The sequence below is a fragment of the Liolophura sinensis genome, chromosome 1 (assembly GCF_032854445.1).
Source record: "Liolophura sinensis isolate JHLJ2023 chromosome 1, CUHK_Ljap_v2, whole genome shotgun sequence".
Classification (NCBI taxonomy): Eukaryota; Metazoa; Mollusca; class Polyplacophora; order Chitonida; family Chitonidae; genus Liolophura; species Liolophura sinensis.
The window spans coordinates 45330893-45358776 of NC_088295.1; the positions used below are offsets into that span (position 1 = coordinate 45330893).

General features: G+C 37.8%; 2 protein-coding genes across 3 annotated transcripts in view; both read left to right on the top strand.

The window, feature by feature from the left end:
* The first annotated feature begins 5277 nt into the window (after positions 1 to 5277).
* Positions 5278 to 10783, top strand: LOC135461243 (testis-expressed protein 47-like). Its single transcript, XM_064738248.1, has 8 exons — positions 5278 to 5394; positions 5670 to 5748; positions 6133 to 6236; positions 6660 to 6764; positions 7186 to 7344; positions 8039 to 8102; positions 9331 to 9432; positions 9760 to 10783. The coding sequence occupies exons 1-8, from the start codon at positions 5293 to 5295 to the stop codon at positions 9789 to 9791; spliced, it is 747 nt and encodes a 248-aa protein (XP_064594318.1). The 5' UTR covers positions 5278 to 5292; the 3' UTR covers positions 9792 to 10783.
* Positions 10784 to 15723: 4940 nt separating this feature from the next.
* The window catches only part of LOC135475891 (uncharacterized), a 48202-nt gene continuing 36041 nt past the window's right edge, over positions 15724 to 27884 (top strand). For both annotated transcript variants that reach the window (XM_064755842.1, XM_064755850.1), the window contains exon 1: positions 15724 to 16271. In XM_064755842.1, coding sequence (XP_064611912.1) covers positions 15824 to 16271 — 448 coding nt within the window. In that variant the 5' untranslated portion in view covers positions 15724 to 15823. The remainder of the gene's footprint in view (positions 16272 to 27884) is intronic.

Below are 27884 nucleotides of genomic sequence, written 5' to 3' on the forward strand. Positions count from 1 at the left end.
CGGCATTATACCGTTGTATAAGCGTTTATCCATTTGATGGGCAAAGAGCATATACATGTGCAATCGAGAAAACTTCGTATCAGTATTGCCTATTGTAAAAGGAATTAAGTCACGCGACACGCTTGCATGGTTTGTGCATTTGTGGAGGCGTGCAAACTTATTTTGGACATACAATGTAGACTGACATTCACAGAATCCCATTCTCTGGTCATCTGACTTTCGACGGGGTCAGTGGCCACTTAGCAAATTTTCATAAATCAGTGTTTTCTAGTTACCTTCTCCGAAATTGCAGTTGTCAGAAAAAGTCATAAATCTATGTATTCACGTTACATTATTCGAAAATGAAGTTGCCAGAAATCGCTCTTATGAAAACTGCATAAATCAATATGCCCTCTGTATATACTGTCTTTGAAAATGAACGCCATATCTCAACATTAATCTGTGAATAATTTATCAGAAAGACAACTCTTCTTCGAGTCGATGTGGCTATAAACGTCACAATAGCCTAGCTGCACATGTAATTCACATCACCTATTAGATCTGAGATCTGTTTTCATTTTACCTGGAATCCGACTTTTTCCACTAATATGCTGTCTCCAACTTGTCAAAGGCTACACAAGAACATGTTTCCTTTAATTGTTTTCTTTAATCCTAAGATAATTCTGATATCACCTAGTTATTCGTGGACTATCATAAGATAATTCACGTCATAATGTACAGAAACGTATACTTGTCTAGTTGAAAGCAAGCCAAACTTTGCTAACGGCCATACGAGTCGCCCTCACACTCGTCATCGTCGCGAAAAAAATAAACTCGTGGAACGTTTGGATTGAAACAAGACGATTACACAATTAAAATGGCGACTGATAACTTTTTGGGGAGTGTTAACATTAACTTGTGTTCTATCATTTAACAGCAGGAACTATATAAGCAGCTATTGTGAAAAAAGAAGATGATCTTATAATTTTCGGAAGAACAGCGGCGTTCACACTATATATAGCAACGCGGAGACTCGAAAATGGCGGTATGCGCAGTTCGCGTTCTGTCCGAGTGGATGTGTCGGTTAATTACTACGTGGTGGTCTTTATTATCCTCATACAATGAGGTTATATGAATCCAAAATTTCTTTAAGATCACGGGTTTCAGAATGTGGAAGATATGCATAGCAGAGAAGATGGTCAACCTATCTTATAGCTAATCACGTGTGTCTATATATATATATATATATATATATATATATATATATATATATATATATATATATATATATATATATATATATATATATATATATATATATTCTTCTTATATACTTTAACATTACTTTATAACTGTCAATAACGGAAATTTCGGGCTTAGTTGCATACTTCAGGACTGGATAATTAGCCCCCATCATGAACAGTCTTCTTAATATAGATGAAGTCTGCAATTCGATCGCGTAGGAACCTTTATGTCTGAGGCATGCAAGTATATACAATATCCTTGGCAATCGTAGGCGCAGCTATAAAACACCACAGAAGAGCATCGCGGTTATATAGTGCTTTAAGAAGCATCCACACTGTGTGAGATTGAGTAGAATTCAAGGGGAGAAAGCCTCGTCTCCTTTCATGTTTGATCTGCATGCAACGCAACTTCAAATCATCTGTATAATTTGGATGATGTATATATACAGGCCTACATTAATGAGTTACCAAATTTTTGGTAAAAGCAATAAGAAGAAAAACAATATCAGCGATATAAACATGTATAGTACGTGAAGTATTTGTCCTTGTCTATATAACCAGTAGCTGTATGATATAACTTCTACACTGAGAGTGGAACGTGATTTGCAGTTACTAAGTTAATGACTTAACAAACATGCCAACAGTTCAACCCACATTTAAGCACTGTTAGGATCACAGTAAATACATCAGCACTTTTTTTAAACAAGTACACATATATTTCCCCAGCCCGTTTTATATCTCTTCAACTTTTTATCTTGTGGGTTTGAAAGATTTCTATACATATACCTTGTAACCCTATGTACATCTATAACGGTTACACCATTGGTACATGTATCGCCGTCTCAGACGTATAAGTATATAGACTTAGACAACCGGAATCTTCGTGTAGTGGAGTTTACCCTGCCTGAAAAGCAAACACTTACACACCCTTTATTCACGAAAAAAACTATCCTTTAGAATGAGAGGATTGGAGAAAAACATCTCTTTTCATACTGTAAGAGCTAAAGTTTACGTGATGGGATGAAACGAAATAATCTCAAATCGCATGCTGGGGCCATGTCGTGCATAGAATAAAACAACACAGAGGGTATATATAGGCTAGAACTTTCTTGCTGGACCGACTGGGCGTGTCTCGGCGCCTATTGCTTTCGGCTCACAAACACCTTTAATGTATTGTGCAGGCCTAAATATGTGTTTGTGCTTAAAAGCTCATAACTATTATACAACGCATGTTATATTGTTATATATAGGTTAGTGAAGGTGATCATTTTTAAACCCCATGAGTTTGCTTTCACCTTGCTCGTACTGAAGTCGACCTGTCATAGGAAAGTTAAGCACGTACAAGTATATGACAGGTGGACAATATAAACAGCATATAAGCAGTGTAGGACTGAACACACAAAATGATATGATGGACAAGTTTAAAGTAGTGCGAAGAGATGTCGCAGGGGTCTATAGTGCCGACATGTAGGAATTAGTACAAAGAAAAGATAAAAAAAAATAAAATAAATAAAACACACACATCCCGCGACTTGGGACCAAACTTAATATAGAACTCACAGAAAATGGTATTAGGCCTATTTTCCATATGGTGATATTTGCATATTATATCATACAAATTAGTTTGATTAAATAGGTTGCTATATGCATTGTGTAACGTCGTCCCTCGATTCTGGTATCGTGACAGGAATAGCAACATAACACTCATTTGTTCAATTTACGAAAATTAGTGACACAGGCCTACAAATGTACGGTTGCTGATGGTGGAGAGTGGGGTGGGTGTTTTTTGTATGGTTGAGCCCTGAAAGCATGTAGGCCTACTGCTGTGTGTGTGTGTGTGGGGGGGGGGGGGGAGTCAATCCTGCATGGCACTGTGAAGAAATACGAACATGGAAGCAATAGGGTAGGGTACAACAGAGGGCGTATAAGATGACTGGGACCCTTGAGACATTATTATACATATACATGAAGGCCTACATATATACGACGGGTGATGATGATGATGATGATGTTTAGAAAAATGGTGTTTGCCAGTCCTTGAAACGAATGATTTACACCACAACTGAGTGTACGAAGAGTTATCAAAGTTCAAGTAATCAGCTCTTATACTGACTACCAAATAATTTGCAACCTTTGCCTTTTGTTTGTTTGTAAACAGTATATATACCTACAAGTGAAAATAACATTCAACAATGTACTTATCTTGATTTGCTTTTTGTTTTTCAGAGCCGTGGCAAACCGATGCGAAGGAGGAAACCGAGGTTTATGTGGGTCAGGAAATGGATATCTAACAAAAGAAGAGGATTGAATTTCCCAGGGTGTGGCAGAGAGAGAGAGAGAGAGAGAGAGAGAGAGGGAGAGAGAAATTTAATTGGAGGCGAAGTTCATGTTTAATTTTTGTGTTCTGTTATTTACATACATAGCCTGAAGTTACAGGGGACTCTGTCAATACCACGTTAATCTGGGTGCTCTGTTTCTCATGAGTCGGAAATTATCCAAGAAAATATGGCACATCTTCTATTCAGTAATATGTATACAAACCTAAATATCACGCATGTTAAGCCACCATACAGAATATTTATGTTACGCAAATTTTGCAAATTTTTGAAAGTTTTCAACATCTAATGATTTACCGTCGTTCAAGATTTTTCTAATGGACCGTGGTAGGCTGTGTCATGTTGGACCGCAGGTGTGTTTTTAACCCATGAAGAGCAGAGAAAGGCCTCTCGGTTGTTGCATTAATAGCCTAGCATAACAAGGATTAGACGAAAAACTGCTCAAACTTCGGAGAAAAAGGTCCGCTCATGGTGTGACATACAAGAATATGGGAAATCAGAAACTTCAAATCAACAGGCGATTCTTCCCGTGCAGCAAATTTTACAGGAGGTGTATCTAACTGAGTACTTAGGCCTATAGTCTCTCTTTATCAAAATCTGATGTGTAGAATGCTGTCACAGCCTCTAGTTGCGGCTGTACTCAGGCATTACTTATTACAGGCATTCAGAAGCAGATCCTGGAGTTTCTATATTGTTGGATCTCAACTGACCAAACCTCACTTGAATTGCATTAATGATACGATCAAAGCACTGTTGCCTGTGGATCTCCGAGGTGACCATGGGAAATGCCCTGTCCTTTCGTATCGCGATTGCGTCTTTGGTGTTCGCAGTAACGTTGAATCTTCTACGTCAAGTAACTTTGCCTTTTGAATATGAACAACGCTCGGTCACGCCGGATTTTTCCCCATTTATGTTGCTCCTGCCATCATATTGCCCTCTGCATTTTCCTATTGGCGCTTTCATTCGACAATGATCGTCCAGTATTACTTTTACCAAAGTTCCAGCGGTGATGTTATCTACTTTGTAAACCTTCGATAATATTTGCGGACAAGAAAACACTCTCCTATACCCACTATCATAAAACCTATGCACTAAAATGCGGGGCGATGGATATATAGACTTAGGATTTTCATTTATGACCTGTCTGGAAACAATCATTTCATTCTGAATGTCATGCGATATACCTTTTTTTTATTTCTTTTATCACCACTGTAAAAGAAACGAAGGATCGTTAGCCTACTTCACTTAGGCCTACCAAGCAAAAGGAAAAGCTGCGTGAAGTTACCATCGCCTTCATCAGCACTGTGGAAGCGTAGGCCTAAACCTTGTCGACATAGGCCTAAGTGACGTATATTTTCAAATACACTGTGTTGGCTATATAGGTCTAATACGTCTATCTGATCTCCCTTTTTTCAGCGTGCGCTTTGCTGAGGGATTCGCCAATATCTCGATTAGCTGCATGCTGGTAAAGTAATGAACCAATCTAGGTGACTTCTTTTTGACACTCGCTAGCTTCGTGTTCTCTAAAAATGCCCTGTGCTTCTTTCCAGTTGCTGAAACCTTTAGATATGAATGTGGGCTCAGTCCTACTACTGGAGAATAGGCCCCTATCACCTTAACGAGAACATTGCGTTTTGACATTGGGCCCACACACAATCTCGGGGAATTGTTTTCAGGGAGGTCGGAGCGGTTTCGCCGTCCATGTCACGTTGCTATGGTCACAGTAAAGCAAGATGGCTTCTTCGCGCACACAAACTGAAGATGGAACGGAGATGGAATGGCGGAAACCAACACTGTTCAGTATTATCAACGAGAAATTGGAAAATGCAAACAAGGTAGATGGTGATGATTTCCCTTCGAAGACATTGATTATTTCAAAACTTATCAACATGAAAGAAAGTCATCTCTTTTTGTAAAATGTAACGACAACAACCAACATCTTTCTTTACCGGTAACAATATCATCAACGACTGTGCGATGGTGTTTCTGTCTCGAAAAATTTTTTTATGTTGTTGTTTCTTTTTTTCACAACTGATACTTATGCATTGCATGGAAAATGTACTAAATACTTTTTGATGTTTTTTCTATTTGCCCACAAATCTGAATGCAGAAAAACCTCCTTCACAGAATGGTGTATATCTCTCGTCTCCGCACTCACGCACAGTCACAGGATCCGAACTATGTGGGCAGTGAGTGACGATTTTTTGCTCTTCTTGCTTCCCTAAATCTTAAAACGGAGCTATTCATAAGTATATTGCATTTTAGCAGCCGTTTTGGTGATTCCCGCGTACTCTCAGCGCAAAATAAATAACAAAATAAATTGTCAGTTCCAAGAGTAATCTCCCTTTGTATTCACTGTATTTTTAACCCTATAAAAAGGGAAACTAAGATTAAAAGGTTGGCATCAGGCTGTTACATGCCTATTATTAATAAATTGCAGAAGTGCATGACCTTCCTATGCGCTTCTTTCTGCAAAACTGTGTGATAGTGATATTTTTTTTCTTGATCTTTATTCATAAATATATGAATGCTACTACTGTTTTTTTTCTTTTCTTTTGCTTGTTTTTTTACAGATGAATACAAGAAATTCTTCAAAGATCTCCAAAGTGCTCTTCACAGTGAGGCCATCACTGGCTTACTGTTGATCTACCATCAACATATTGTTCATATAATAGAGGTATTGTTATTGTTCTGTTCACTGTAAGGAATTCATGAGCTCAGAAAACAATATCAACTTACCCTGTAGCCTACTAGCTTCTTCCAGTCTTGGAGTTCCATTTTCAGGTGCTACTGGTACCTAATTCTTCGAATTTTTGGGACAGATATTAGTAGTGCTGACAACAGAATATTACATTTCTTTCCCAGCTTTCTGGAAAGGTAAAGATATGAGTATGTTGTTAATTGACCATGTGAGAAAAAAAGAAGCTAAATGGTCCAAGGTTAACTTGGATATATATATATATATATATATATATATATATATATATATATATATATATATATATTATTTAAATGTACACCATTAAAATACTTGAAGTTGAATTATCTGCCATTTTTTATATACAGTTCAGTTTATCAGCATGTAAATATAAACTTCCAGACATCATCGGACATGCTGTTAAAGATTGTTAAAGACCTGCACCAGTCTGAGCAAGACAAGTTTTCAATCATATCAAAATCGAAGATACTGGGAGTTACACATGATATATCCTTTGTTGTTGTTAAAAGATTCACCGAAATACTTTTGATATTAACCTTTTCTAACTGCTTACTTCGTTAGCCAGAAGGCTCTGCTTGTAATAATTGCATACATGCTTTATCAAAATAATAGAGAGAATCTCAGGACCTATTTCTCATTAATAATTGCATAATAGTACACTGGTTACAAAAAGTTAGGTGTCCAGAAACAATAAGGAAATCTAGGATTATTCAAACAAAAATAAATGGATTATGCCTAAAGGCTTATTAATAGCTAAATAGTATAAACTTAATTCCTCTTTTTGCATGTTTTTGTGCCACCCTGGTTATGTAACAGTTATACAAAACATAATAACTGACATGTTCCCACTGATCACTTTAATATGTGAATAATATTAAGTTCATCAGCAATCCTTGACTGTAGCAACATCCCAGATCGCTTGTATAGTCAGTGGAGCTATCGCGCTCTGGATATTGAAGCCATGAACCTGGAGCAATATGAGCCATCAGAGGAGACGTATAAGGTTGTTGCTGATATGCTGATTCAGGTGTACAGACTCGGAGTGTACCTTCACAGGAAACCATCAGTGAGAATGATATGCATTTATTTATCTGTTTGGTTGTTGATTAATGCCATACTGAGAATTTTTGACTTATACAGTGTCAGCCAGTTTCATGAGTGGGGGAAGTGTGTGGGGTAAACAACTGACCTTTGCCAAGTTATTGACAAACTTAGGTCTCATGTGTGACGTAAAGATATCCACACCATGCTTATTGATTATTGTCCCCAACCCCCACAAATAATGAGAGCAGGGAATATATCTACAAAATCCATGTCCAAGGCTGGGTTTGAACCTTAACCTCATCATGTGTGTGCTAGTGATTGAAAGACAATCACCTTGACCAGGTGGTTGTCCAATACTTTAAGAAGTGATGTATGCTTTTGCAACATGTTCATGTGTGAAAGTCATATTTGCTACACTTAATGCTAGCAACATAAAACACCAATCAAATAAATAAATACCACAGCTTATGATAAATGAAACCACTGTGACTCTCTTATCTTATGTCTACTGAAGATTATTCGCAGAACATTATTTATCTCCAAATAAAGCTGAAATAATTATTGTGCATAAATTACATTCAAAGGTGCCCTTTTGTGTCACACATGGTTTAGGAATTGAGGTTACAAACTGAAGGCCTTATATTGTGCCTATATACATTGTGATGCACCTTTTACCAGGCTTTAGTATACATGATCATCCTCTGGTCTTCACACAGCTGAATCTAAAGAATGTGCTGGACTATCTACATGACCATGTGCCAGAATTTCTTCCTCAACAAGGTATAATGTTCCTTTTTCTTTAAAAATCACTTTCATCATAAGTTTTATTTTCTGAGCAGAACTGGTAGTAACTTTGCATGTCACTTTGAGAGAGCCCATTCAGAAAATTTATTGTTGACAAACATAAACATATTCAGGATATTTGGAGTGCACTCCACTATGTTTCATGAATTGGTGGACGCAGTGGTAGATGTAATAGATGAAAAGCTTTTTTTTTTATTTAGACATGGACTGTTCATAGATTGTGACCACGCCCTTACACTGCCCCGTTCAATGCCATGTGGACTGGAGGCGTAGAGGGCGTGGCGTTATACAATTTCACTTTGCATGCTTACATGTATACATTTCACAACATAACCTTGATTACATGTATGGTAAACTGGTCTGATAGTATAGATGTTTTTATTTTTTAAACCAAGCTGTACTCACACTAACTCTTCGTAAAACATTCAGCAATTGCTAAGCAAACATCCAACATGCAGAAAGTACGTATTTCTATCAGCCATGGAGAAATAAAAAAACCATGGAGAAATACCACTCCACGGCTAATTATTATATGAAGTGATAAACCAACCCCACCCAACCTCCCCATATATTTCCAAAGTCATAGGGTCAAAAACACATCGGCTTTCATTACTGTACCTTATTGTTTCAGGTGAGTTTCAAGTGAATACAGCATTTAATTTAATTAAATGAACTAGTTGTGCTGTCACAGTGAGGTCTTTATTTAACTTCTGAAGCAAAAATAGTTTCCTTTTAATACAATTCATAAAATGCTGAAACATTGGGGTGTGCCTGTAGTATGATATAAAACTTCACATGGAATAAAATTACATGAAAAGCTTGCCTCTTATATACAGTATCAACAAATTGTACCCCTTTAATTTTCAGTCTAAATATTATGGCATGACAGAAAAAGCTTGCAAAGCATATAACAGTGATGTTTTAATACTTAACATACAAAACATGAAAAAAATGCGGTCACTGTAAGTCTAGCTCATGCTGGCTTTCTTTCCGGTCGTATGTGGGAAGGTCTGTCAGCAGCATATAGATGGTTGTGGGTTTCCTCCAGGCTCTGCCTGGTTTCCTCCCACCATAATGCTGGCCGTCGTCATATAAGTGAAATATTCTTGAGTACGGCGTAAAACACCAATCAACTAAACAAATAAACCAAAACATGAAAATAAATGAACTATGTATTTAATGATATATAATTATCTTTTCTCAGCCATAATTTACTTCTTGTTGAAAGACAATGACAACAGTATGATGCGCCCAAGTGAATATATTCATATTCATACATCACCTTTTGACTTGAATCTAGAAAGTGGTAAGTCCACCTCTGAAATTTATACAGTTTCTTCCTTTTTTTTAAATTTTTATTTAAGGTAACATTCTTCAGTACAGCCTTCAAACAAATGAATCAATCAACCAGTAAATTACAAACTTAATTAAAACAGAGAAAGACACTATTAGAGTTTAGCCGCATGGCAAATCAGATGATAAAGAATGTAAGACTTTGTCCACTACCAAAGTCATATAAGTTAAATATTACCTTAAACATTTAGTTCACATTTACATTTGTAATATAACAGTTATATTAGTCCCAGGGTGTACCATACTAATATCTCCTTCTTCATTTGTTTTTTATTTACAGAATTTGTGTGGCCTGTGGATACTACTTTATAGTATGGAGAACATCAGCATTTTAGCTGTTCATCATTCCCAAATAGCCGAGCAAAGCAAGGATTCATACATGCACAATTTAAGTCTTTGCTTTTTCATATTTTTATTTAATTGTTATTTATTACAAATGTTAAATAAAAGTGCAGTTTTGCTCATTATTTATGTTGGATCATCATATCCCTTTGACTCAACACGTCTCTGTAGCTCGAAAAAGGGGAAACAACTCTTCCGGGCAAGGGATACAGCCCGTGAAACGGCGTGTGAAGACTTTAATCCGTAAATGACGTACTACTTATCGAAAAAAAGTACAAAGTTTATGAATAGGATTTCAGGTCATTTAAAAATGTCGCACGGAGAGACATACGTGGAACAGCTGTCACACTGTTTACACATTTATAAATTTTGCATTTATATTCAGAATGTTTTGCTGTACTCGTATTTCTTCCTGCATACAGTGTCAGTATGTGGAAATGCCTGAACATTTCTTAGCCACCTTATACCTCACGTTATACTAATGAAAGTGCGATGCTATCGGGTTGCTATCGACATGCTTGGTGGAAAAGATCACAACTATTATTATTCAGTATTATTTAATTATATCTGATAATTAAAACCAGATTCAGCCCACGTGCCTACAGACTGGCACATCATGCAAAAGGTCTGCATCGTATTGTTGTGTTTTGACCATTATCAATCAAAATACGCCACGAACAACCTAAATGAATTCTTTATTCATTCCCGTCTACAATCATATTTTTGACAAATCGTATATAGTACGATTACGCATGTACGTCAAACAAGTAGGCCTATGATCAGTCACAAATGGGTAACCCGGTATATATAGACTGCTATGCAAATATAGCTGTAAACGATGACAAGGCCCTTAGAACTAAAAAACAAAAGTATGTCCCATATACTCTTTCCACCTAATTTGTTTTAAAACACTTAATCATATATTTCTTAAGTTATTTCATGCAGAAATATAGACTGTCAACCAACTGATGTGTGAGTTAGTTGCTTGTGGATGGCGTAAAACATAGATGTCTTGAGATATAAAGTCTCGCCTGGATGAGAAACAATAAATGTATTCTCTTTGTCTCTGATATAATTTCGGCTGAGAGATATAAACTTATCGCTTGCATGATTTTGCAAGAAGCAGTATTTCTTTAGCGTTTACTACGAATTCATCTTAAGATATACAAATTTAAATCGTGTATACACTGGGAACTTTTGTTCGTTGGACAGAGATGAAGTCGCTGTCTTATACCGATCGACTGTAAAGCGATCATTCGATTGTTCATTTGAACGGCGCTAGATTACAACGTGTTCAAAAATATTTGTTGTGTATGACAGTGGTTAAAGGGTTATGGAGGACGGAATACGCGGACATGCTTGCATGGTGTAGTGGCTAATAAAACCTCCGTCAAACCATACATTGTAACATGGTATCTAACCTTGGTATCGATTTATTAACGTTTTGTAAAGAAGCCAAACATTCATAAAACATATTGTCGCAACAGGTTTAATCATATCCGAAGTCCACTGCAACTGCGCCTGACACCGATTTTTGTGGTTACATGTACCAAACTTCTTTACAAGCTCGATCTGTTTCTCCCGAACCGACATGTTTCCTTAAAGACATATGGCCTCTTTATTCAATGAAGTCAACGTATATTACAGGCATAATAGTTACATTAATGGAACATTTTTCGTCATCGTTAAAAAGAACCTATATTGAATATATGTTTTTTTGATTTTTTTTTTGATTGGTGTTTTACGCCGTACTCAAGAATATTTCACTTATACGACGGCGGCCAGCATTATGGTGGGTGGAAACCGGGCAGAACCCGGGGGAAACCCACGACCATCCGCAGGTAGCATGAGCTGGACTTAAACTCACAGCGACCGCATTGGTGAGAGACTCCTGGATCATTACGCTGCGCTAGCGCGCTAACCAACTGAGCCACAGAGGCCCCATATTGAATGTATGATTTAAGTATGTAAGTATATGGTATTATCGTTAATAGGGATTACACTTTCTGAATATAGCACAGTGTTCAGTGCTGAAAATCAGCTGAGACCACTGATGGTTTCGAACCAGCGACTACAGTCCGGCATCAAATCGCCAGCAATAGATGTTAACCGTCTAGACCACTCGACCAACAGGCCTTCCAGAAAATAGAAGGTAGTATGCATTACCCCTCTAGTGATCACAAATGACACCACTCCCTTGGTTAGCATGTATTACTGGCGATTTGGTGCCTGACTCTGAGGTCGCTGGTTCGAAAACCACAGTGGTTTCAGCTAATTTTCAGCAGTAGAATCTGTGCTATATTCAGAAAGTGTAATCCCTACTAACGATAATAATTTAATTTTTTAATTTAATTCTTTATTTGTTTACTGAGGATATCCCACAACCCATGGGTCACTAGGGGGTCTCCTCAAACTTATATACATCATACATTTATATAATCAAAACTTGATAGTGAAGAATAACATATTTACAATACACATAGGCGTCCAATACTGCACACACTCATATACTTCATTAAGTACCGATTATATAACAGATTTAAGAATGGGTTTCAGTCTTAGCACTTTGTACCTTAAAAGGAGCTTGTTTGAACAACTTGGTGAGTACGATGGATAAATCTTCGAGTATCTTGAATGAATTTGTGCACAGAACAGAATATGGTTTTATTGTCTTCAAGAGATAGGTCATTTGATCCAAAAAATAAAATATTTGAGATATGTTTTGAGCAATGCGGAAGGAAAATAGATAAGTGAGCATTTGGAGAAATCGTTTTAGTAAACCTGTCGAACATGTGCTTCCTTTGAGCGGCATATGCGGGACATTCAATAAGAAAATGATGAGAATTTTCACATTTGTAATTACATTTATGACAAGACTGGTCATCTGAAAGGCCATTGGTAAATAAGTCTGCGTGAAGAGCGCTCAGTCCCATCCGCATCCTACAATGCAGTATCGAGGAAAATGTTACAAAAGAATCGTACAGTACGGAAATAGTAATGCTGTCAACAAAACTAGGTTTGAGATAGGATTTAAGCTTTTCTAGAGAGTCGTGACGAAAGTGGAGAGGTATTGAATTCCAATCTTGGGAATAAATGACATGTACAACTGGATATGACCTTTGAGAAGACGGATGTTGTGCTTATTTCCTAGATTGTATGTACTGGCGACAGCTTCATTTCCGCATGGTAGTAATTTTTTCAAACAAGGAAGCGATAGCCCATTTATAATTTTATGGAAGAGAAGAATTCTGTGGGATCTACGTCTCACATAAAGCGGTTCCCATCTTAGTTCATTTAATAATTTACTATACGATGTCCGACGTAGGCCCCCAGAACAGAGAAGAGCAGCTCTTCGCTGAATTGTTTCAAGTTTTTGAGACAACACTAAACCGCAATTGTCAAACAGGATGTCACCATATTCGATGGTAAATCTTATTTGACTGAAGTATAGAGTTTTCAAACATTTTCGGGTAAGGCATTTCTTACATCGGTTGAGAATACTCAGTTTTTTGTTACATTTATTAACTAAGTTTCTAATGTGTTCGTCCCATTTCCCATTGTGTTGTAAAAAGATCCCAAGGTGTTTGTGGGACTGAACGCTCTTCACCTCCGTGCCATTAAGATACAGTTTGGGATAGGAAGGATTTCCCTTTAATGATACAAGTAAATAAACTGTCTTAAGAGCATTGCATGTGACACACCATTGATTTGCCCACGATGCTAACTTGTTAAGGTCACGGTTCAGTCTAGTTTCTGAGACTGGTAGTTCTTTAATTTCTTCTAACAAGGATGTGTCGTCAGCAAATATATTTATGTCACATTGAATATTAGTATTTATATCATTTATGAAGATAAGAAACAACAAAGGACCAAGTACAGAGCCCTGGGGAACTCCTGAGTACGTAGGATTCGAGCTAGATTCTTTACCGTTGAGTAATACTGTTACTTAATCCAATTTCTAAAAGGACATCTAAACCTGTCTGACTATGTAAGCACTGTATACATTTAGATATTTGGTTTATTAGGTATTCATTCCGCACAGTAAAGAATATTTTCTCAGAATTGTATGACGTACTTCGGTCAGTTCTGTGTGCACATGGAAGAGACTGAAGGACTCGAAGTAAACCGTCGACTTTCGACAAACTGCAACAAACTTTCCCGCCTATGACACATTTTCACCTGAAGTCCGAGTTTGATGTTTACACATTAGTGGAATATAATTTATTTAGAAGCTGATACAGGTGACCCGAAAAAAGCATAATTTTACTGTATATCACTTGCAAACAATGCTATCTGAATAGTATCATAGAAATGTTGTGTATATATATAATACTAATAAATAAGAAACCGTTGTCCATGATTAATTGCCTTAACTGTTCTTGATGGAAGACAACTGAATATCAGCTGACTTTGTATAAGGACAAGGCCTGCACCAAATTCCCAAGAAGGTTGGAAGGCTGTTCATGGCTGCCGTTGTGATGACGATTGTATGCAATGTGGTAACGTAGGATTAACTCAGTAACTATCAATCCAGACTGAACCTTATTCGCCATTACCCGAGAGAGGGCACCCATTCATGCATGAAAAGAATAGACTTACCGCGTATCACGTTCATGGCTAGGGTGGAGCATTTGCCCCTTGTCCAAATGCATGACAGTATACCTTGTTTTGTAACATATAGCGTGGATGTTTGCGTGGCACAAAGCGTAGACATCATAACTAGACTAACCAGTATAGTAAATGTTTAGGATATATTCGACATCTGCGTAAAGGCATACAGGCCCAATAATGGAACTTTGGTAAACCTTTCTTGCTTGAGGCAAACGGTATACGTATATAAATGCTATACAATACTGAAATAATCACCGCTGGAATACTTCTAATTAAAACTTCGATATAAATGTACTGTCTTACACAAAATGCAGTCAGTACATGGACTCAAAACAGTATAGGCGGTTTGGGGAACCTCTCCGGCCGAGGGGATTGGCACACTAACGCGAGGCAATGGCCCACGAGCATCTCCCCAATGCGGTTGCTGTGAGTTCAAGTCCGGCTCATGTTGGCTTCTTCTCCGGCCGTACGTGGGAACGTCTTCCAACAGCCTTCGGATGGTCGTGGGTTTCCCGTGGGTTCTGCTCGGCTTCCTCTCACCATAATGCTGTCCGCTGTAATATAAGTGAAATATTCTTGAGTATGGCGTAAACACAAATGAGATAGATTAGAATGTCGAATTAAATGTCTTAATTCGTCCCCCCCATGCAGAAGTTTTGGGGATTTAGCGCGTGTCTGGATAGGCCTGGTTTTTTGTCTTGTAAAAAAAAACAAGCAGGCTGTTGCAGACCTTCCCACGTACAGCCGGAGAGGAAGCCAGCATGAGCTGGACTTGAACTCACAGCCACCGCATTGGTTATACGTTAGGAAAAATAAGTTGAACATACCGCTTATGTATAGGACGCTTAATTAAATATTTGCTGGATAATATCTTTTTCAAACCAGAAGAAATTAATATCAACATTAAATCAAGCCTTGGAATATTTACAAATTATAAAAAAATATATGTCATCAAGATAATGCACTGTGGGTTTAGTACAAAGATTTTAATGTATGCATTTTGGACTATAAATGGAAAACTATTCCGTGCTGTAGATAACAGTTAATAATAATAATATGTCGTTATAGTACATTATTTTATCATGTGAGGCACTGCTTAGGAGGTCGGATAAACATAACCAACGTTTGACGTGAACTAATTACATTCGTGAATCATAAGGGGTTGGTTCAAAGGGTACCTGCAAGGAATTATCACAGAGTTGCCTTTCCTTGAACGCGATGTCTATGCGACAGAGGGCGCTTTATCCATCGTAAACAGTGAGCACGCGCGTGCTTTGCCAGGTGTGAAACTCTTCGTATTTGAAATCGACAGGAGGCAGAAATAGATGCAGTTCACAAAGGTACTGTGTTGTAAGAACGGGGTAAATTGATGGGAACTCCTAGCCGCTACCATGGCCGGTATTTCCTTTCGAACAGACCGGACGGGACAGCGAAATTCCCCTGTTACCGCGAGATGCATTGCGATAGTCTTGGGACCCGACCGAAGTCTGAAAACGAAGAAAGAAAAAGATAATCGTGTAGTAGATCCCATAACAGGTCAAGAAATTTTGGACACCGAAAAACACATTGACTCGGACAAGCGTTCACAGGAACCTCCTTCTGCAAGAAAAATTGATTCTTCCAATGGGAAAGAGATTTTCGAAGAGTTTAAGGTTCGGAACCGAACCTGCTACTGGAACCCGGCTCTTGTAGAGAGTGTAAAAAACTTGGAATACCTCGGCTTTGTAGAGCCGTGCACACTTCTGGTAGGTGGAGAGGACCTTCACTTGGAAAATGTACGCACAGCCTGGGGGAGACATGTTCTCAAACCGCCTGCCAACTTTGTCATTGAGAAAATCGGTGAGTTTTACGTCTTTGTAGTTATTAAAACAAATTTTAAGTACACTAATGTAATAATATATTTTAAATAGATCCTTTAAACCTGAGTTGATGTAATACATGCACAAGTTGTATGTACCGATAAGTGATGTTAATGACTATTTTATTCAAATGAAAGAAACAAAACAAAAAAACATGTCATTGCTTGAAGTACTATTAATTTTGATATTCAGAACCAAAATCAGCATTTAAGAATTTTCTTTTATACGTAAATTTAAATTTGGTATCCTTCTGTTATGCATGATTAGGCCAAAATTTTAAATCAGATTTTATGTATTAAGTTTTTTTCTTGTTGTATATTTGGAAGTGTCACTACAGTAGTATAGAATGTTACTACATGTACTTTTATGTGTGATTACATATTGTACATCAATGAATTGGGTTACCTTGTGTGATAAGAATCATCTGCATTGAACAACTCTTCTCTTTCACTTAATATTAATATAAATATATATCAGTAACAGATCAGTGGGCTAAAGCACTATTTGTCTGCATATAACTGTGTAGTGTATCTTTGACTGCTATGGCCTTAACACCTGGCTGAAGGGTCTGGCAACGGTTGATTACACCCCTGGGGTGTGTGTCAATGTTGTCATCTTGTGACAGACAGATCTCACACTTTTGTTTACTCTGTCAACTAATAATGATTGAGACCAACCAACAGTTCCATAACAGCTTGTTATCTCCTATGGTTTTAATCCTATTACATGTGTATTGATTATACCAAGCTGTTAATGCCACTGTCAGCAATAAGTCATTATCCATTTATGACTTTTCTTTTTGAAATCCTCCACTTTGGTTTGTTCAACCCCATTGGCTGTTTCATGCTGTGAATCTTTCCTCTGCTAAAGTTTTTCTTAATTGGTTGGGGAACAAATTACTTATTGGTAGACAGTTTAAATTAAAAAATTGATGCAATTTAACCATAGTCTTAAAACACTAAATTGTGGGTTTTCTTTAGATAACATCAGAATGCCTTTGTTTTTCTTCCCATTTTTGTAATGGATCTTCTCACAAAATCAAAATGTATACATCACAGTACAGTCTTTGTATAAGGAGTAAATTAGTGGTAATACTATTACATTGTCTTTAAAACAGACCTTTAGAAACTGGTATAAAGGATTCAGGTTTTGTATTTGTTAGTGCGTCTTTGATTTGATGTCACATGGGTTTTTTTCTTTCACTTTCAAATGAAAGGAAGCATCCATCAAGATCTGCATGTTGCAGGACACCATTATTGTTGTCAGATAGTTACATCTTCTGAAGCTTCTGTTTATTCTATGTGAATAAGAGTCCAGTGAAGACAAACATTGGCACTTCGTAGAACATGCACTGCGCTGATCGAAATTACCATTTTCCAGAAATGTCTTTTCTGAGCAAGAAATTGTCTTCATACTGGATGAAAGTGACTGCATGCATAGATTTCCCCTGGCTTGGAGATCAGTCGATCAGATGCGTGTGCTGTGTGCATTTATGAATTATTAAGTGTGTCTTTCATGTATTTATAGAAGACATGGCTGTGCTCACGACGCGATACTGGCATAAAAGTGGGGTTTGTACATGTATGTATATGTACATGGTCCTAAGATATTGATGTCCAGAGTTTATGATGATTGCATGGAGCCATTAGTTGATCTATTGCTGGCCAGATTATAATTCTTTCACAGGGATGTCCTCTGGCTGTAATGATCCATGAACCAAGCCTTAAACTGTACATGCAATTAACTGACATGCATATGTAGTGCTGTAGCTCAAGCTACAGGTATACTGGATGTACATGTACATGTATTTGTATGTATTGTGTGTACACAGGTCTGTATTACCTGCATTTGTATATGTATATGAAGAGTACACGTATTAATGAAATGCTTGTGGTTAAAATGTAACGGTTAGTGGTGCATACTGTAAGGTTTTAGCGGTTTCTTATACATGTATATGAGGAAGTTGTATTTGGCGAAGATGAGATGAGGAAGGATACATGGAATTTTTAAAAAAGCATCGGCTGACTGGTCAAAAATTGGTATGATAGAAAATTAGAATGCGCGCATGAATTCCCATGTGAATAAAAGAGCATGAAAATGAGTTTCCCAACAGCTGTCATCATAATGTTGGTTTTGTTGATGTTTAGAACATGTCAATGCTTATGAACTAGTTTTTGTAATTGTCAGTGGACTGTGGGCTTTATTGAGTGGAAACAGGTATACAGATATTGTATACAGCAACAGCGGGCATTCCTTCAGACCACTGGTCAACTGGTGGAAGTGTAGCTATCAGCATGCATTGTTAATGTGCATTCAGGCCTGCATTGATCAGAACCCTGTGTAGGGGCACTAGGGGCCCAGCTGTAAGGGTTGACCATAGAGCTAGAGTCCTTTATCCTCTATTGGCTGTATGCTGGACATTCCCAGTGGACAGGGGTCATTTGATCACAACCAGTCCCTAATTAAGCAGGTCCCACTCCCTTTACAGTCCTGTTGAGAGATCTGGATCCTAGATGGTATTAGGAGACAGCTGCAGCCTGCAGAGAGGGTCATTTTATGGTTTCCTGGCTGGAAAATGATTCTTGGGGACAAAAACTCAACGGCAGACCCATGATTGAGCATGACATTAAAATAATGTCATAATAACTGGGTACAGTGATGAACGACATCTCATGAATAGGCATTTCCTCTTTACAGTAATCTGAACATCTTTTAAATATTTCTTCACTGAATAACTGCATACTTGTACATTTTATATTGCATTGCATTTAGTGTGCTGAAGAGAACAACAACATATAGAGTGAAACAACTCTAGAAAAGTATAATATGTGCAGTTGATTGTATGTGTTGCATAAAAATTACCTGTTTGTGTGAAAAAACAAAATAAAACAAAGCAAAACTGGAAACATGAGCATATTGTACAGTTCAATAATAATATACTAGTATAAATACTAATATATCAATAGTATTGTTTTACACACAGTCACTGATAAAAGATGTTAGACAGTACATGATTTTGATTGGCAGATATCTGTTTTCAAGCATTTCCAATGAAATGCCTTGCGTCATAGTACTGGGGCATGTAGTTACAACGTTAAACTACTTCGTGAAGGTGTGTGTAGGAGCAAAGTTTTTGTGACTACAAACAAACACACATGTAGGGCTGAAACTTTCACAGCAGACCTCCTTAAAAGCTAAACGCCATTGTTCATTAAACATCATCTCCATCTCTGCTGCAAGTATTTCCTTCTTTCACGGCAGATTTAATTTCCAGTATAGTCAGGGACCAAGTCGCATGAGTTCTTTATTTAGAAAAACCTTTGTTTTTACGTTTCATTTACAGTGTATACACATGCACTTACACAAAACATACAACAATAACAGTCATGCACAGATTTGATGTGCAGGGACAAATTACAGTATATATAAACTAAAGTTATATTCATTGTGTTATTCGTTTCATGAGCTTAATTATGTTCCATGGCTGAGAGACCATTTAGGTCATTTAGCTTTATTTTAGTGTTGTAGTCAGAATTCTTCTTTTGATTCTCATTATATGGGAGTTTTTTTTTTCCACTGGTTTGCTTTTGTCATGGATTTATTGCCTTGTTTCATGTCAAAGAAGGAGGGTGAAAATCCCTCTGTGTAGTCATCCTGATCTTTCTGCCCTAGGCTATGGTTAACCGTAACTGCTTGTCTTTTGAAGTTTCCATGTCAGGAGCTGTTGGTCCTCTGAGTGATTTATAGAATTTATTTATGATACCATTACAGAGGCATTTATGTTTTTATGGCCTGGTCAGTCTAGTTTTGTTGCACTTCAAAGCAGGGTTATGATGCAGTTTTGTTGATAAAGCTTGAAGCTGAAGAGTCCTGAAGCTCAAACGTTGGATTGGCTAGGCTAAGGACATCTTGTCAGTATCGATTACCCTATTAGCCAAATATATGCACGATATCTGTGCTTTTTTTGCGGGGCTAATTAGGGAGGGTTTTCCTCTAAACTAGGTTATATGCTGTTGATTTGCATTTTCAGTAGGTTGATATAAAATATTCATTGTTTGCTTCTCTATTCTCAGAACACTTTTTTTGAAAAAAAGGAACGATAGGCGTTTGCTCTTAAAACATTGTTAAATATTTACAGAACTCTGTGTTGGTACCATTTTTTAAGTTGAAATTTGATATTCGTGCTTGCAGTTTCAAGGAATGAATCCAGACTAAACCAGTATGGGTGGGCGATTCATATGTACTTGCAATTCCCTAGAACTATTGATGGCCATTGTGCTGGAGTTGTGATATTGTTATGCACAGGATTCAATGCAAACCCATGCAAAGAAAGGACATGGTGACATTCACATAATCAATTATTCAACAGACCAGACCGATTCCGCCTATAAAACCGCATTGGATGGTTGTCGAAAGCTTATGGGAACAGCTGCCAAGCATAACTAAGGCCATACAAAAACTGATGTTCTTTATAGTAGTGTTGTCACTGACTGCTGCGTTTTCTTTCTGCAGAATTCTCTGCGTTCAATCACAGTCTTTGGCTGTATGTTATATCAAGCTGGATTATGGCTTTGGATAGAATGCTTTGCAAGTGCAACAGTGCTCATAAGAATTTAGGCAGGTGGATGTTTTTAGTCCATCAATATATTTTTGGTATTTGTTGATGAGTGAAAAGGAAAATAGTACAGTTACATGTAAACATCAGGTGTTCAAATCTTTTATTCTTTCGAAAATACCAAGCAATTTGAAGAAGAAAAAATGTTCCAGAGCAAATTTTTTCATCAGAATTTTTTCCAAAGAGTTTCTCCAAGGAGTTGTAAATATACATGTACATTGTACATGGTTATGAAAATGTTGCTTGGGCTACACTCAAGTGTAGCTGCTGTAATATAAAAGCAGCCCTTTTTGTTCTCCCGAACTGTTTGAGGAATTACACCATTCATGTACATGTAACATGACTGCATGTGGCCTTATTCTGAGCAGGCCTCCTGGAGAAGGTTGTGTTGATTGTGAAGGGATGGTATTTCTTAAGTGTACCCGAGATGTTGACAGGTGGATACAGGTGTGTTAGAGACTACCTGGGCTTCTGTGCTAGCCTATTGCTACGGAGAGGATTTGAGGTGTCTGCCGACAAACACATAGGATATGTTTCTGGTTTAGACTGCTGACAGAACATTCCTCATGAGGCCCTTAATCTGTCCTGTATACCGGTCTTTGCCTTTAGATCTTTCTATCTCCTGCCCCTTCCTGGTACCCAGAACACACCTGGTTACTGTCACTGGACAATAAACATAGGTAGTCACTAATCTAAAACATAAAAGGCTAACACCATGCTGGCTGAAGTACATAGGCAATGCAATGACTCCTTGCTGTGTAAAACAGCTAGGAACTGTCTGTATGAGCTGCAAATCAAACTTTGGTTTATGCAGATTTTACTCAAAGGTCAAAAACATTAAGGTTTTTTTTTTAGTTTCACAGCTGGATGTAAGTGAAGAACCAGTTTGGCTGAGTGTTTTGGTCTCCTAAACATTAAAATTATTTAAACTAACCAAAATCAAGTTATATATTCTTTTATAAATATATTTCTGACTATTAAAATGAACATGGTAAAGGGACTTTCATGTACTATACATAATTTCATTTAACTATTTCATGCTTCACACTTAATTTACTGCAAATAATCATAGTAAAAATTTTGTAAATGATCATGGTAAAAGTTTTGTAAATGATCATGGTAAAAGTTTTGGAACAGACTCTTTGTCTTTCCTAAGCTTGCACCATCGGTAAATTTTATCATGCAGCATATATTCTTATTGATATATCTGTATACAACTAACAGGTAGCCAGGTAGACATCCACCCTTGAACCTCAGCTGTATTTTGATAGCCATTCACCTAAGTTTTGTGGTTTTGGCTCTTTTAGTTCAGACATTGGTAGTCAGGGGACAGATATCCTAGCCAGTTTAGTTTACAGGTCTACAGATGCAAACATTTATTACTCCTTAATTACTGTTGAGACCCTCAGGTATAGATGTTTGTTATCAGAGCATGACGCAATGTCACAAATCACAAGTTAGGAAGCTGCGGTTTTACCATGTATAAGGCTTAACCTAATCTTTAACCTGGTCCGAAAATATTCATTTTGAAATTTGTGATTGGAAATTCAAAAATAGTTTATTTTCACTTGCTTGTACCAATACGTGTATTGTACCAGAGTTTCTGTAATTATGTGTATGTTCATTGATGTGCTTGTTGACAGAATACATTGTACAAGCTGTTAATAATGTGAATGGTAAATTCATCAGCCATTTCACATAGTAGGGCTATTTGGCTATTTAAAATTCATGTAAATTGTTAGAGGAGAATTAATGAAGGGTAGAAATGTTCCTGTGTGCTGGTATCCAGTACCTGTAGTATGCAGGTGGTTACTGGTAATCTTGAGAATCTGTTTACCATTAAGTATGCTCATGTCCCCATCAGTCTGTAACTAATGTGTTATTGATGTTCTCATACACTTTACACTGAAATAAGGTGTTTGTATAAGGGTGGATTTTTCAATACGGGCACATATTGAGTGTTGAAAGTCACAGACCAAAGAGGTTGTAGAAAACTCACCTAACCTTCCATGCTGGTCATAGGGGTCATGTTCTATATAGCCAGCATAGCAGCAGAGCTGAATGTCCTCCACAAATTTTTTTATGGGGGTTTGAAATATTTAAGCCTCTCCACTCCGTTACCTTTTCATTACATTACCTAATTTTGTGATGTTGCCACACTTAACAGTGCCAATATTTTGTGCTTTTGAAGTTTATGATAATTTCGCCTGTATTAAGATTGGATGACAACTAGCAAATGGAATTTAAAGTTTACTAGAAGGACAATAATAAATTTTATTGAAGAACTGGTAACGGAGTGGAACATTTGGTAACGGAGTGGAACATTTTGTAACGGAGTAGAGTGTACCAATGTTAATCATGACACAAGTATAATTTTAGAGTTCTGATTTTTTATTAACTTTTAATACAGTGAACAAAGAAGTCAATGAGTCAATACATTCAATGAACAACTTAAACTCAGAAACAGTTCAATTAACATACAGGTATTTGAAGTCTGGCTTACCTGCAATAAGTAAACATAAAATGTGAATACCTGTAATGAACATTTTATAACATTAACACTATCAAAATTAAAATTTAAAAAAAATCAACAGAATGACACCTGGTCAAAAGAACTGCCTTTCTCTGGAGTTGACAATTCAATTGCACTGACATAAAATCAGCTCAATTTCGAGTTCCATTTACTGAATCTTAATGTAGCAAACAAGATTCACGATTCACAGCTGCCGACTATTCACTTTGTGTACTTTTTCATTGTCTCTAAGTCATTCTTCGTGAATATAACATGACCTCTTCTGTCCATGTCGGGCACGTGGAGTGGCTCAAGAAGGTCTTCTCGTGGCTGCCATGAAGATGACGAAAACCCGCTCATCCAGTCATGATAGGATCCTGTTGATTAAAAGAATAAAATATGATGCTAAATTGATAAGAGTACAGACTTTTAAAATTTCTAAGAGACTTGAAATCATGTTACAAATTGTTATTTCATGTGTTTAGAATCAAACAAGCTTACCTGTTGTTGTTCGTTTCAAATACTTCATTTCAAAGCAATCACCTTCTACCGATATCACCGTCCCGGGGTAATATTTTTCTCCACACCTTACAACAGCGTAACATCCCATCTTAGGCCAAGAGTTGTCATGCTGAAAATAAAGATAAAGTAATTTATAATGTATGGGAATACCTTGTTGATAATTCTAGTTCTACTAACTGAAAATATGATAAATTTAGGTTAGTAACAGGAGTCTCTGAAGCTCTTACCTTTGGATCAGACTTGTTACTGTTGGTGTCTTGGGTATCATCATCAGGATGGATCACCAGGGCCTCTGCTTGCTGGATGCTGGGTTGCTTTAAGATTTGGCCAACCTCACATCCTAGTTTGGGGATATGTTGATCATAGTTAGACTGCAGTACATCATGTTCCACTGGAGAGTAGCAATCACACTGTGGTCCACAGTAGCAGCTTACGTCTCTTGTAAGGATGATACCAGGCCTCTGTGAATAGATCTGGTGTACTTTCATCACTCCCCTGACTGCTGGTACCGCTGTTGACACATGTATCTGCACATCTTCAGGAATCAGACATAATTTGATGCTTGTCTTATCTTCCAGATGTTTTACCAAGCTCTCTGCATCATGAATGTCTGTGCCAGTCATGGTCACCTCATCTGCCAGGCGTTTGATGGTTGCTCCCACTCCATCACAGGCTCCTTTCTTGTGTCCTGCTTCGCTAAAGTTCCACCAAATTTCTTTGAAACCCATTTGGAAGGGTATGTTGCACAGCAGGTGGAGATTGTGTCTACCCCTGTATTGGGTTACAGGGCCATCGCTCATGAAGTGCAGTTTAGTTACTGTCGGATGGTTCTCCCTCAGGAATCGCAGAATCGGTATCAAATGGCACCAGACCATTGCTGGTGTATGGCTATTGTTGTCACTCAAGCTACAGAATGGGAGTGTGGTTGTTGTTGCCTCACCACCTATGTAGGCTACACCTGTGTGTAGTGTTATTTGCGAATTGGATGCACCATAATGGGCCGACTGGATCTGACGCAGGCTTTTCATCGTCCAATTTTCAGCAAAATCTATGTGAAGTAGGACCTCGTCCCCTCCTAACTGACTTTTCTTCACTCTGCACACCTCAAATTGGTGCAAGATGTTGTAAACATGGGTACTGAACTTCTGAATCTGCTTATTGTATTCTTCTTTCATCTCAGCGACAGTTCCTTCAACTTTCTCCTTGATTGTCTTCTTTGTTGTTTTTAGCTCTCCCTCTTTGTCCTTGTATGTGTGGTCTGCTGATTTCCACTGCCACCACCAGGTCTGGCTTTCATCCTGGCCTGTACTTTCAGTCTGAGTGAAAACAACCTCAGCATGCTTGCACTTTGCACAGTCCCTGTACATGCATCCCTTGTTGTCTCTGCTGCAGACAATCTGGTTTATTGTCTCGTCAGCGGACCCTTCGGCTAAATACCCCAAGTTTTTTAGCTTGTTATGCAAGAGGTGGACATTCTCATGTACTTTACAGAGGCATGTTTCCCTGTCAGCGAGTTTAGGTTTCACTACCCAGAACGGCTTCAGTTTCCAGAATTGGCTGAAAGACACTGGTCTCACGGGATGTAGATGCACATACTTTCTATAAGTGCTTCTCAACGATTCCAAAAGGAAACGCTTCTGCTTCTTAACTTTGTTGCGTGTGATGACTTGCTTTTTACCAGCAGCACACCAACTGACATCATCCCTTTCAAAGAACTTTTGAATCTTTTGTTTTACAGCATCTGTGACACAGTTGCGTTTCTTAGCTCTCTCATAAACTAGCAGATTTTCATTTCTTTGCTTAGCATTTGTCTTCAGCAGCTTTTTGGACAAGAGACCAGTGTTCTGTGCTTTGGTCAGCAATCGATATTTTGACAAGATGTTTCCAAAACCAAAAAGCTTTGCGAAGAGTTGTGCCCGCTTCGGATTTTTTTCACAGGTGTCTTTGCCCTGTTTTATTTGTTGAGTGAGAGCATAATGGAAAATCAGTTCCTTTCTTATAAAGCCCTGTCCAGCATTTATCGTTTGTCGAGCCCTCTTCCGTGGTGAAGCATAATGGGTAGCACATACATCGCCTTCCTTGCAGTTCTGTCCAAATGGGACTTTGATTTTCAGTTTTGTCCGAGAGAGCTGTTTGCGTAATTTCTGGTTTTTCCGCTTTTCATTCTCAAGCTTTTCTGTTAACTTTCTATTAATCCTATAACAGGCCGTGCGGTCCCTACGAACATTCTTCCGACCTCTCTTTTTCTGTGACGAAGTGGGATTCGCGGAGGTACCTGGTTGGGGTTCAGGCTGTCGCTATGGCTCTTGCTGTGGCAGATTATGAGGTGGACTTGTCGGTGGAGTTCCAGTCAACACTGCTGCTTCTTGTTTTTCCAACCAAGCCAAATGATCTTTTTCAGCCCTGCGTTTATGATAGGCTATCCTCCATTTTCTCCGCGTGGCTCTAACCTCCCGTTTGGTCATATCTGCTACGTATTTTACTTTCTTCTTTTCCCTTCTAGCTTTCCACCTTAATCTCTCCTTCTCCTTGGCTGCTTCCCTCTTTTCTGGGTCTGCATTTATACGATTCCTATAAGCCCTCTGCTTTTCTGCTGATGTCATTTGTTTCTTCTTGGGAGGCATGGCTAAAGAAGAAGTGGAATAAAAAGACAGAGAATAAAAAATGCTCAGTTCATAGCAATCAGGGATCACAAGATTTTATGAAATTTATGAAATCAAATATGTTTGGCTGATTTCTGAAGATTTTTCCTATTTTTTAAATATTAGAACAAAAATCAGCTAAATCAGCATAAGATCATGCAGATACATCAGGGATGTGATCAGTCAAGCAAAAAAAAAAAAAAATAGGAAATGTTTTTTGGGTTCAAGAGATCACTGATGGTCCAATTTTCGTGGCCTTTCGAAAATACCTAATTTGTACAAACAGCATCAGAATGTGGTAACTAGTTGTTTTATTTAGCAATTTTGGGGCATGTGGAGGTGTTATTCTAATGAATACATTGGAAAAAAGTTGAAAAAATCCAAGGAGTTTAATTGTTTTCCACTGGTTAAGGTCGTTGTTGTTGTTGTTGTAAAACGAATCTGTTGGACCACAAAAATGCGTAAATCCACGAATTCGCGGAAAAATCACATCCCTGATTCAAGTACCAATCATCTAATGGCTAGTGTACATTATTATTTCTTGAATGACACCTCATTCTACCAGTCAGATGATAGAATTGGCGAAAATTTCCACTCCGTTACCAATCACTCCACCCCGTTACCATATTTGAGTAACGGAGTAGAGTAACGGAGTGGAATGGTAAACCTGAAAGTGGGTCACAGCCATAACACAATGAGGTACAGCTCAAAGGTTCCTGTTGCAATCTTTCAAGTCCTCCATTGCCTTTTTAAAAATTTACTTCAAAAAGTTGTTCTCTGGTTACCATGGATATGAATGCTGGTAACGGAGTGGAAAGAAAAAAGCATACTCACCTGATTTCTCAACTATTTCAGCAAAATCTGGACTTGAGTGTGGACTTGCTCCACATGCTCCATTGTTTTATCTATGGGGGTTACACAAGATACATTTTAGCAGGGGCTAACTTGTTGCCTCCCCTTTCAGTTCATAGATGGAGACACTGATCAGTGTGGTAACGGAGTGGAGCCAGTTTTTTGTGACAGCAACAAAATTAATTTTTTTTCACAATTTGGGGCATGGAGAGATATTTAAGCTTTTGAATATCAATTCCACTGTGATATTGAATAATAAAAATGTTTCAATGCCTTGTTAGCATTGAATTTAGCATGCAAAAGAAACCTTGCAGTGGGGCGACCCAGAGTTGTGACACAGTGAAAAGGGCCCAGTTCCATCATTCAAACCTGAATTACAAAAAAATAGAGAGCCCACAGAACTGGGATTTTTATGCTTTATTAAGCTATCTACCAATATTATTTCTGCAG